This window comes from Puma concolor, chromosome D3 (assembly GCF_028749965.1).
Source record: "Puma concolor isolate L17-30 chromosome D3, mPumCon1.1.hap2, whole genome shotgun sequence".
Classification (NCBI taxonomy): domain Eukaryota; kingdom Metazoa; phylum Chordata; class Mammalia; order Carnivora; family Felidae; genus Puma; species Puma concolor.
This window is the reverse complement of record NC_141678.1, coordinates 31,959,815-31,972,002: the sequence shown is the minus strand read 5'-3', so window position 1 is coordinate 31,972,002 and position 12,188 is coordinate 31,959,815. Positions and strand designations below refer to the sequence as shown.

General features: G+C 37.0%; 1 protein-coding gene across 3 annotated transcripts in view; it reads left to right on the top strand.

Moving 5' to 3' along the window:
• Positions 1–12,188, top strand: part of CEP192 (centrosomal protein 192) — a 135,146-nt gene that overhangs the window by 27,568 nt on the left and 95,390 nt on the right. For all 3 annotated transcript variants that reach the window (XM_086682400.1, XM_086682398.1, XM_086682399.1), the window contains exons 8-10: positions 5,896–6,044; positions 7,193–7,337; positions 8,655–8,788. In XM_086682400.1, coding sequence (XP_086538526.1) covers positions 5,896–6,044; positions 7,193–7,337; positions 8,655–8,788 — 428 coding nt within the window. The remainder of the gene's footprint in view (positions 1–5,895; positions 6,045–7,192; positions 7,338–8,654; positions 8,789–12,188) is intronic.

The following is a 12,188-nucleotide window of genomic DNA, read 5'->3' as shown; positions in this document are numbered from 1 at the left end:
TGTTTTGCATGTTGCTGTCTAGTTTTCTTAACACCATTTATTGAAGAGACTTGTCTTTTTCCCATTGCATATTCTTGCTGCCTTTGTCGAAGATTAATTGACCATATAATTGTGGGTTTACTTCTGGGCTGTCTGTTCTTTTTTTTTGTTTTTGTTTTTTAAGTTCATTTATTTTGAGAGAGAGAGAGAGAACATGAGCAGGGGAGAGGCAGAGAGAGAGAGAGGGAGAGAGAGAATCCTAAGCAGGCTCCATGCTGTCAGCACAGAGCCCTACATGCTCTAACCCATGAACTGTGAGATCATGACGAGCCGAAATCAAGAGTTGGACACTTAACTGACTGAGCCAGCCAGGTGCCCTCTGCCCTTTCTATTCTGTTCTCTTGATCTATGTGTTTGTTTTTGTGCCAGTACCATACTGTTTTGATTACTGTAGCTTTGTTGTGAATCTTGAAACCTAGGATTGTGATACATCCAGTTTTATTATATTTTTTAAGTAGGCTCCACACCCACTGTGGGCCTTGAACTTATTAGGACTCTGAGATAGAGTCCTATGTTCTACCAACTAAGACAACCAGGTGCCCCCAGTTTTGTTATTCTTTTTCAAGATTGCTTTTGCTATTGAGGGGCTTTTGTGGTTCCATACAAATTTTGGGACTATTTGTTCTCGTTCTGTGAACAATAACTATTGGTATTTTGATAGGGATTACATTAAATCTGTAGATTGCTTTTGGTAGTATGCACATAGTATTTGTTCTTCTAGTGCATGAGTTTAGAAGATCTTTCCATTTGTGTCTTTAGTTTCTTTCATCAGTGTTTTACAGTTTTGAGAGTGCAAATCTTTCACCTCTTTGGCTAAGTTTATTCCCAGGTATTTTATTATTTTTGGTGCAGTTGTAAATGGGGTTATTAATTTCTCTTTTCATTACTTCTTTATTAGCGCATAGAAATGCAATTGATTTCTGTATATCAGTTTTGTATTCTGTAGCCTTACTAAATTCATTTATCAGTTCTGATAGTTTTTTGGTGGAGTCTTTAGGGTATTCTACATATGATATCATGTCATCTGCAAATAGTGAAAGTTTCACTTCTTCCTTACCAATTTGGATTCCTTTTATTTCTTTTTGTTGTCTGATTGGTGTGGTTAGGACATCCAGTCATGTGTTGAATAAAAGTGGTGAGAGTGGACATTTTGTCTTGTTCCTGACCTTAGAAGCTTTCATTAGTTTTCCCCCACTGAGTATGATGGTTGCTATGAGCTTCTCATATATGGCCTTCATTATGTTGAGGTATGTTCCCTGTAAACCTACATTGTGGAGGGTTTTTATCGTAAATGGATACTGTACTTTATCAAATGCTTTTTCTGCATCTACTGAAATGATCATATGGTTTTTATCCTTTCTTGTTAGTGTGATGTATCATGTTGATTGATTTATGAATATCAAACATCCTTGCATTCCAGGAATAAATTCCACTTGATTGTGGTGAAATATTGTTCTAAATATATTATTGGACCCAGTTTGCTAATATGAGGATTTTTGTGTCTCTGTTCATCAGAGATATTGCCCTGTAGTTCTCTTTTTTTTTTTTTTTTTTTTTTTGTAGTGTCTTTATCTGATTTTGGTATCAGGGTAATGATAGAATGAATTTGGAAGCTTTCTTTTTTCTTTTATTTTTTGGAGTAATTTGAGAAGAATAGATACTAACTATTCTTTAAATGTTTGATAGAATTCATAGCTGTCTGGTCCTAGACTTTGGTTGGGAGTTTTTTGATTACTGATTCAATTTCATTGCTGGTAATTGGTATGTTTGGTATTTTTATTTTTTCCTCATTTACTTTTGGGAGGTTATATGTTTCTATGAGTTTATCCATTTCTTCTAGGTTGTCCAGTTTGTTGGCATATGACTTTTCATAATACTCTTTTATAATCCCTTGTATTTCTGTGGTGTTGGTTGTTATTTCTCCTCTTTCATTACTGATTTGAGTCCATTCTCTCTTTTTTTATGAGTCCTGCTAAAGATTTATCAATTTTGTTGATCTTTTCAAAGAACCAGCTCCTGGTTTCATCCATCTGTTCTATTTTTTTAGTTTCTCTTTTATTTATTCCTGCTCTAATCTTTATTACTTCCTTCCTTTTACTGGTTTTTGGGTTTTGCTCTTCTTTTTCTAGCTCCTTTATTTGTAAGGTTAAGTTGTTTATTTGAGATTTTTCATGCTTCTTCAGATAGGTCTGTATTGTTATAAACTTCCTTCTTAGAACAGCTTTTGCTGGATCCCAAAGATTTTGGAGTGTTGTATTCCCATTTTCATTTGTTAGTGTATTTTTGGATTTCTTCTTTGATATCTTTATTGAACCATTCATTGCTTAGTAGCATGTATTTTTGTTCTTTCCAGATATTTTCTTATGTTTGATTTCTAGTTTCATAGCATGTGGTTAGAAAAGATGCATGGTATAACTTCAGTCTTCTTGAATTTGTTGAGACTTGTTTTGTGGTCTAATATGTAATCTATTTTGGAGAATGTGTGCTTGCAAAGAATGTGTATTCTGCTGTTTTAGGGTGGAATGTTCCGAATAGATCTATTAGATCATCTGGTCCAGTGTATCTTTTAGAGTCACTGTTGGTGATTTTCTGTTGGATGATGTGCCCATTGCTGTAAGTGGTGTGTTAAAGTCCCCTACTATCATTGTGTTACTGTTGATTGCTTCCTGTATGTTTATTTTCAGCTGCTTAATGTATTTGGGTCCTCCCATGGTAGATGCATATATATTTCTAATTGTTATATCTTCTTGTTGGGTTGTCCCCTTTATGTTTACATAGTGTCCTTCTTTTTCTCTTTTTACAGTCTTTGTTTTGTTCCAGGTAAGTGTTGCCACCCTGGCTTTCTTTTCACTTCCATTTGTTTAAGAAATGCTTCTTCCCTTCACTTTCAATCTGCATGTTTCTTTAAGTCTGAAATGAGTCTCTTAAAGGCAGCATGTAGATGGGTCTTACATTTTTTATCTACTCCATCACTTTTTGTGTCTTTTGGAATGTTTAGTCCATCTACATTCAAAGTAATTATTGATAGGTATGTACTTGTTGCCATTTTGTTACTTGTTTTATGTCTGTTTATGTAGTTCTTCTCTGTTCTTTCTCTTGCTGTCTCCTCTCATGGTTTGCTGGCTTTCTTTAGTGATGTATTTGGATTCCTTTCTTTTCATTATTTCAATATCTATTATTGATTTTTGATTTGTGGTTACTATTAGGTTTGTATATAATATTTTCTGCATATAGCAATCTATTATTTTAATAGCCACTTAAGTTTTAACCCATTCTTTACTCCTTTTCCCTCCACATTTTAGGTATATGGTGTCATGCTTTGCATCCTTTTATTTTGTGAGTCATTTGACTAATTCTTATAGATACACTTATTTTTACTGATTTTGTGCTACGTGCTTTACTTACACCTATATATAAGTCTTTCTACTCAGAGTTACCTTTAACATTTCTTGTAGGGCTGGTTTACTGGTCTTGAGTTCCTTTAAGTTTTGTTTGGGAAACTGTATCTCTCTCTCTCTATTCTAAATGATAGCCTTGTTGGATAGAGTATTCTCGGCTGCATGTGTTTTCCTTTCAGCACACTGAATATATCATGCCAGTCCCTCTGGCCTGCAAAATCCTGCTGAAAAATCTGCTGATAGTTTTATAGGGTTTCTCTTGTATGGAACTGTATGGAACTTGTATGGAACTGTTTTCTTATCTCCTGCTGCTTTTAGAATTGTCTCTTTATCACTGCTTCTTGCCATTTTAGTTGCTATGTGTCTTGGTGTGGACTTTCTTGAGTTGATTTTGTTGGGGGCTCTCTGTGCCTTCTGGATTTGGATTTCTGTTTTCTTCCCCAGATTCAGGATGTGTTGAGCCATTATGTCTTCAAATAAATTTTCTTCCCCCCTTTCTCTCTCTTTTCCTTCTCTCTCTTCTTTCTCTTCTCCTTCCCTATAATGCAAATGTCATTATGTTTGATGGTGTTGCTGAGTTCTATAAGTCTATTTTCACTTTATTATTATTATTTTTTCTCTCTTAACGTTCAGCTTGTTTTCTATCCCTTTGCCTTCCAGGTTGCTAATTTGTTCCTCTGCTTTACCTAGTCTATTTATTCCATCTAGTGTATTTTAAATTTTAGTTATTGAGTTGTTCATCTCTGAATGGTTCTTTTTTATGTTTTCTGTTTCCTTGTTAAGTGTCTCACTGATATCCTCCACTCTTTTCCCTAGTCCTTTGTGTATCTTCTTTTTTTAAAGTTTCATTTATTTATTTTGCGAGAGAACAAGAGAAAACACGAGTGTGGGAGGGGCAGAGAGAGAGAATCCCAAGCAGGTTCCATGCTGTTAGTGCAGAGCCTGATGCAGGGCTCAAGCTCACAAACTGTGAGATATATGACCTGAGCTGAAATCAAGAGTCAGTCATTAAACCAGCTGAGCCACCCAGATGCTCCCAGTGCATATATTTATGACCATTACTTTAAATTCTCAGTAGGAATATTACTTATCTCCCTTTTGCTTGGGTCTTTGCTGTGATTTCGTCCTGTTCTTTCACTTAGGACATATTACTCTGTCTTCTCATTTCATTTAACTCTCTGTGTCTGTTTCTATGTGGTTCAACAGTCAGCTACATCTCTTGCTCTTGAAAGTAGTGGCCTTATGAAGAAGAGGTCATTAGTGTGTTACAGTGCAGTGTCCCCTGTTCACCAGAACCTGCCACTTAGGGGCATCTCCTGTGTGTGTTGTGTGTATCCTGCTGTTGTGGTCAAACCACTTTTGCCTTCAGTGCAGTCATCTGCAGAGTTTCTCTTTGTCTGTTTTGGGCGGGGTTTGTTCCCCATGTTGTAATAGGCCACTCTGCACTGCCTTGGGCTTGAGTTGAGTCAGAATAGGCATTTGCCAGAGCTGTGGTAACATCAAACTGCAAGGTGCTTTCCCTGTATTGTCCTCTGAGAAGCTTTTGTTGGTGGGTAGGTCTGCAGTCAGATCAGCTGTCTGCCCTCAGCCCACTGTCAGGACCACAATCTGACCGGTGTGTGTGGTTTTCTTTCTCCTTTCCTGGGGCAGGAGTCACTTTGGAGTGGTGCTGGCCCCTATCAGGGCTGCTTGCATACTGCCAGACTTGTGGCACTACTTTGGGTGGGCTCTGGCAAAAGTGTATTGGAAGAGGTGTGTCCACAGGAGAATGCAGGGCGTACTGTTAGCATCTTCACCCCACTGGTCCCCACAGGTGTTTGTGTATTTAAGCTGCGGAGCAGGGAAGGGAAATGGCACCTGTCAACTCCTTTTTTTTCTGGAGAAGTGTCCCAATGATCCCTGCCTGCCTAGCAAATGCATCAGAATTAGTTCCCACATCTCCCTCCACATACCGTTTCAAACTGCTGCTTCTGTGTTGTGTCTCTGCAGGGCTGTTTGTTGTGCTGTCACTTAAAAGGCAGGGACTCTGTTTCCTCTTGCCCTCCTGGCTCTGCTAGAGCAGAGCCTGCTGATTTTTAAAGTTCCAGGTGTTATGCCCTAGTGATTGTTAAGAACCTGTGAAATCCCTCTGCACCCTTGGAGTCCCTCCCTTTTGCAGACTATCCCATGGGTTCATTTAGCTCCTGACCATGTCTCTGCCCTTCCTACCCTCTTTGATGTGGCTTCTTCTCCACATTTAGCTGTGGAGTGTTTGTTGTGCCAGTCTTCGGATCCTTTTCTGGGTTATTCACACTGATGTGGGTGTTATCTAGTTGTATCCATGTAACTAGTTGAACTTAGGGTCCTCCTACTCTGCCTTCTTCCTCAGAAGTCTTTATCAACCTTTTTGATTAAATATTATTTATAGTTCAGTCAGTACCTTAAAAAATTTCCTATTTTTTTTCCATTTTACCGTTAGATGATGATATTGATGATGAAGAGTTTTATGATGAACATTTGGAGGCTTATTTTGAGCAACTGGCTATTCCAGGAATGTTATATGAAGACCTAGAAGGACAAGAACGCCCAGAAAAAGATTTTAAATTACCTGCAAATGATCTATTTCAGGTATGTTCCATTCTTATGGTTTTTCAGAAATTTGACTTTAGAAAACTGTTACGGGTCCCTTTAGATATTACCATAAAACACAAAATTTGGTTTTCTTTGGTTTCTGTTTTTCTGGATAGAAAGTTATGAGAAATACCTTGCCCATCCTTTCCTGCTTCTTACTTTTTCTTCATCTACAGAAAAATGGAAGAATATTACAATGAACATGTATGTGTATTCCCCTTATCCAGATCAACCAGTTGTTAACATTTGGCCATCTTTACATTTTCTTTATCCCTCCATGAATACTTTTTTCCTGTATCATTTGAGAGGCATGTACAGATATTTTGACATGGCACCCCAATACTTTGACATTTATCTCCTGCAAATAAAGATATTTTCCTGCATAATCTCAATTCTGTTACCTAATTTTGATACAGTAATATAAATGGATATATCGTCCATATTCATTTACATTTACCCAGTTGCCTCTAAAATGCCCTTTACTTTTATTGTTTTTGAATCAGGATTTAATCAACGATTACAGTTGCTTTTGGTTGTCATGTTTCTTTAGTATTTTGATTTGTAGTTCTTCCATGTCATTAAAGTTATGTAAAATCTAGGCCTTTTTTGTAAAATGACTCGTAAACTAGGTATGTCTGATTGCTTTTCCTCCTACTGATTAGATTAAACATTTTGACAATTCAAATTAAGCATGTTCATTGTGAACAGGTTAAGATTAGACATAAGGATATTGTGTGCTTCCCCTTGTATTACATCAGGAGACATGGGAGTCTCTTTGTCCAACTCTTAGTGATGTTGTGTTTGATAATCTTGGTTAATGTGGTGTTGGCTAGCTGTCTCTTTGTGTAAGTGCCTTTCTTTGCTCCTTTGTTATCAAGAAATAATCTGGGGATGACACATTGAGGCCCTGTGAGCTTTCTATTCCCCAAGAACCTTTTGCCAACTGGATTTAGTATTATTGCTGAGGCCTCCTAGAAACAATTATTCCTGTGGTGGTTATACTGGTGATGTTTCCAGTTCCTTCTATGTTATTAATTACCTGGCATCCTTTTGTCAAGAAGTCATTCTCTGCTTCTCATCTTTTTCCCCTAAAAAAGTTTTTTTTTAATTAAAAAAATAATACAACTAAGTTATTTTTTAAACAGGCAAATGAAAATGGTAGCTTAAACTATAAATCTCAATCAGAAAATAACAGCTCTCTGACTTCCCATGGCTCACACTCTTCAGGAAATTCTGAAACAATCCACAAAGAGTCTGAAGAAGGCCATGTTGTTTGTGTGCCTGGGATCAGTAAGTATTAAAATACAATTCCATTGTTCTTAAATTGTGTTTGACTTTGCCTTTTTTCCAAAGAAAAATCATTTATCATATGATTTCTAAGTCCTATGATTTGTCATATGGTTGCTAAGTGTCATTTCTTTGGTATAATGTAACCTGTATTAATCATTGCATTCCTTCAGATTTTTAAACAGTCTAAAACTTTCAAAAGAGATTTTAATAATACCTAAGTACATTAGTATTATTAGGAATACTACAATATGAATTATGGAAAGAGCCTAAATTTCCATCAACTGATGAATGGATAAAGAAGATGTGATTTTTATATTCAATGGAATACTACTTGGCAATGAGAAAGAATGAAATTCTGCCATTTGCAGCAATGTGGATAGAACTAGAGAGTATTATGCTAAGTGAAATAAGTCAGTCAGAGAAAGATATCATATGTTTTCACTCATATGTGGAACTTGAGAAACTTAACAGAACACCATGGGGGAAGGGAAGGGGAAAAATAGTTACAAACAGAGAGGGAGGGAGGGAAACCATAAGAGACTTCTAAATACAGGGAACAAACTGAGGCGGGGGGGGGGCAGAGGTGGGGGACAGGGGAAAATGAGTGATGGGCATTGAGGAGGGCACTTGTTGGGGTGAGCACTGGGTGTTGAGCACTGGGTGTTGTATGTGAGCAATGAATCATGGGAATCTACCCCCAAAACCGAGAGCTATATACACTGTATATACTGAATGCTAGCTAACTTGACAATAAATTATATTTAAAAAAAAAAAAAAAAGGAAATACTGCAGTATGAAGGGCACCTGGGTGGCTCAGTTGGTTAAGTCTCTGACTCTTAATCTTGGCTCAGGTCATGATCTCATGGTTTGTGAGTTCGAGCCCCGTGTGAGACTCCATGCTGTTCGTGTGGAGCCTGCTTGGGATTCTCTCTCTCTCCCTCTCTCACTGCTCTTCCCCACTCACATTCACACACGCTCCCTCACTCTCTCAAAATAAATAAATTTAAAAAGATACTGTAGTGTGTATTGCTTGCATTGGTTCCTACAAATGAGTGTGTTTTATTCAAACATTTGAGAATTAGAAATGAATTCTCTGTGTGGTAGCAGTTTGTCAGTTACTGTTGCCTTCTACTGATGGTTACCTTCTCTTATATGCAAATTGCTATATTTATCATATGATTTCTAAGTCCTATGATTTGTCATATGGTTGCTAAGTGTTAGGTTTACATGAAATAATTTAAATAGCAAGAAGCAGTTATTATATTAGATTACTGAAACTTTGACCTTGCTCCATTAATTTCTTTTCTTGTTTTTCAGGTAAATTTATAGATACTGGAGATAGTAGAAGGCATGTAGATGGTGTGTTATCATTTTCTTCTAGTACTCAGAGAACTGAGCAAGAGAAAGAAAGGGCAGACAGTTTGAAGGGTATTATGTCACATCATGGCAGAGTAAGTTTATATGCATTTTCTTTAAGTTTTCTATGAAAGGGATAAAAAATCTTTTGTATGGTATCAATTTTTTTCAAAGCAACAACTGTTGACTTCTGGAAAATGTAGAAAGAAGTATTAAAAAATTTCCCTGCTTGGGGCACCTGGGTGGCTCAGTTGGTTAAACGTCTGACTTTGGCTCAGATCATGATCTTGTAGTATGTGGGTTTGAGCCCTGCGTCGGGCTCTGTGCTGACAGCTCAGAGCCTGGAACCTGCTTTCCGATTCTGTGTCTCCCTTTCTCTCTGCCCCTTCCCTGCTAATGCTCGCTCTCTCTCTCTCTATCTCTCTCTCTCTCTCAAAAGTAAACATTAAAGAAATTTAAAAAAATTTCCCTACTGATAATGTTTCTGTGTGTGTGTTTGTATGTATCTTTGAGATCACTAAGATTATGTTAAATGTACAATTACATACATTTTCTTAAATTTAAGTATTCATTGATTTGCATTTAGATCACTCATTTGAAAAGTTCTTTAGCTTGGTGTCAAAACAAAAAAGCGAACCATTCATCTTGCTCAAACATGTTTGTTTTTCATTTTATTGTTTTCTGTTTGTTAATGGTAACCCATTACTCCTACACTTGAAATTTGGTAGTCACTTCTGGCTGTTAGCAATTCTTTGTCCCCTTTTTAATGTATGCCTCAGGATTTGTTTGATGATTTTTAATTTGGAGGGAGTGTGTGTATTGATATATGTAGAGACAGTTATTTATCCTCATAGTAATCCTTTGACTGATTAAGGCAGTAAGTGATAATGGGATTGTTGTTTTTAAAGCTCAGAAAACCTAATTTCTGTCAGTGTGTTCTAAGGACTGTGTCTTAAGTTTATTGTTTCTTATTTATTCTCTTTACCACTATTCAAATTCAAGATGCTTACTACCTCATGTCTGATTTATTGTGCCATCTATAGTATTTTTACTTTCTTTTATTAAATTAAAAAAATGTTCTTTTATGTTTATTTTGAGAGAGCGAGTGAGTGCACAAGTGGAGGAGGGGCAGAGAATGGGGGAAGAGAGAGAATCCTAAGCAGGCTCCGCGCTGTCAGTGCAGTGCCTGAAGTGGGGCTTGATCTCATGACTGTGAGATCGTGATCTGAACTGAAATCAAGAGTTGGATGCTTAACCAATTAAGCCACCCAGGCGCCCTGCCATCTACAGTATTTTTCCCATTCCGTTACATTTGTCAATACCAGGTTAATCTTGTTACAAAGGTTTTTAATGTGTATGATTGTATGCATGTGTACATATGTACATATATATGTATATATACTACATAAAATACTCTTTGTGTCTCAGTGTTTCAAATTAATAATCCTTAAAATGCTTTATAATCTGGCCCCATGTTAATCTGCTTTTCTCACGTATGTTTCTTCTATACATCTGTTCCTATTTTGTTTTCTCCCTTTCTTCCCTAATCCAGATAATGATCATCTGTCCAGTCTTTTAAATTTTATTTTTTAAATATTTTTTTAATGTTTGGGAGAGAGAGAGCATGCGTGAGCGAGAGGTGAAGGGGCAGAAAGAGAGGGAGACAGAGAATCTGAAGCAGACTCTGCACACCCAGCGCAGAGCCCAACGCAGGGCTCAAACCCATGAACCATGAGATCGTGACTGAGCCAAATATGGAAGCTTAATAGACTGAGCCACCCAGGAGCCCCAGTCTTTCCAACCTTTTATGAAGTCCTTGGTTACTTTTCAGTAACTCTGGACTACATTTATTTTTCTGAATTCTCATTACAGTGATTGGATTGTACAATGTAGTGCTTTATTGTGTATAGGAACATTTTACTTATGCAGAATTTGCCTATTGAGCAGCTTCAAGAATTTCTTACTCATCCAAGGAGTTAAGAACAGTTAACTGTACAGTTAAGTACAAACATGATAGAAAGCCCCTTGCCTCAGGTAACCAGAACAAGTGTTCAGAATCAGTGGGTTTTTCCTGCTCTGGATGCTTTGTCATATGTATAGTCATCTGACAGTATGGAGTTATGATTCTAATATATCTGGTTAACAGTCCAGCTCTCATCTGATTAGAGGTAGCCAATGAAAAAAGGGAGAGAGCATCTATTCATCTTGATTTTGTCAAAAAGTGATATTTGATAAATTTTACGAGTATGTCTATCCATGCCATTTAATTGTAGGCTAAGGAACTTGTCCTGTTATAGTAAGTATTTCTCTTATTAGCAATTATTTGTCATTAAAAACAATGTTTTTAGTTTTAATATTGTTGAATATTCACAAATTTCTTGGCAACAGGTATGGTGCTTGATGTTGTAGGTCATATAATCTCCTTTCATGAAACATAGTAGGAAAGTAAAGGAAATCCATGGATAACTATAAAATAAAGCAAAATCCTGGTTGTTGAATCTCATCATACCTTTGAAGAAAGTCCCCAAGTTCTGATTGAGTTACATTCTAAAAGTTTTAAGTTTCAGAGTCTTTCTAAGTAAAAATATAGTTTCTGATACTCTAATTCCAATCCTTCTAAAAAAGGATTTAATCACTGTTGGTATATAGAACTGCAACTGATTTCTGTATATTGATTTTATATCCTGTGACTTTGCTGAATTCATGTATCAGTTCTAGTAGTTTTTTGGTGGAGTCTTTCCGGTTTTCCATGTAGAATATCAGGTCATCTGCAAAAAGTGAGTTTGACTTCTTTGCCAATTTGGATGCCTTTTATTCCTTTTTTGTCTGATTGCTGAGACTAGGACTTCCAACACTATGTTAAACAACAGTGGTGAGAGTGGACATCCCTGTCGTGTTTCTGATCTCAGGGGGAAGGCTCTCAGTTTTTCCCCATTGAGGCTGATATTAGCTGTGGGCCTTTCATATAATGGATTTTATGATGTTAAGGTATGTTCCTTCTATCCCGACTTTCTTGAGGGTTTTTATTAAGAAAGGATGCTGTATTTTCTGCTTTTTCTGTATCTATTGATAGGATCATATGGTTCTTATCCTTCTACTGATGTTAGCTAACTTGGCAATAAATTATATTAAAAAAATAAATATTAAAAAAATATTAAAAAATAAAGGATTTAATCACAAGATAGCCAGACTCTGGTGGAACATTCAGGTACTATGAATGTAAAGCCCTGAAGTCTTCAGGAGTGGTTTAAGGAGGGTGTTGAATGTAAAGAGATGGTGAGGGCTGGCCTCTGGTCACAGAGAATCCACTGTGGAATGAGCACTTCCATTAAAGCTTTGTTGCTTGGGAGCGCCTGGGTGGCTCAGTTGGTGAAACATCTGGCTTCAGTTAAGCGTCTGGCTTTGGCTCAGGTTATGATCTTGTGGTTTGTGAGTCCGAGCCCCGCATCCGACTCTGTGCTGACAGCTTGGAGCTTGGAACCTGCTTCTGATTCT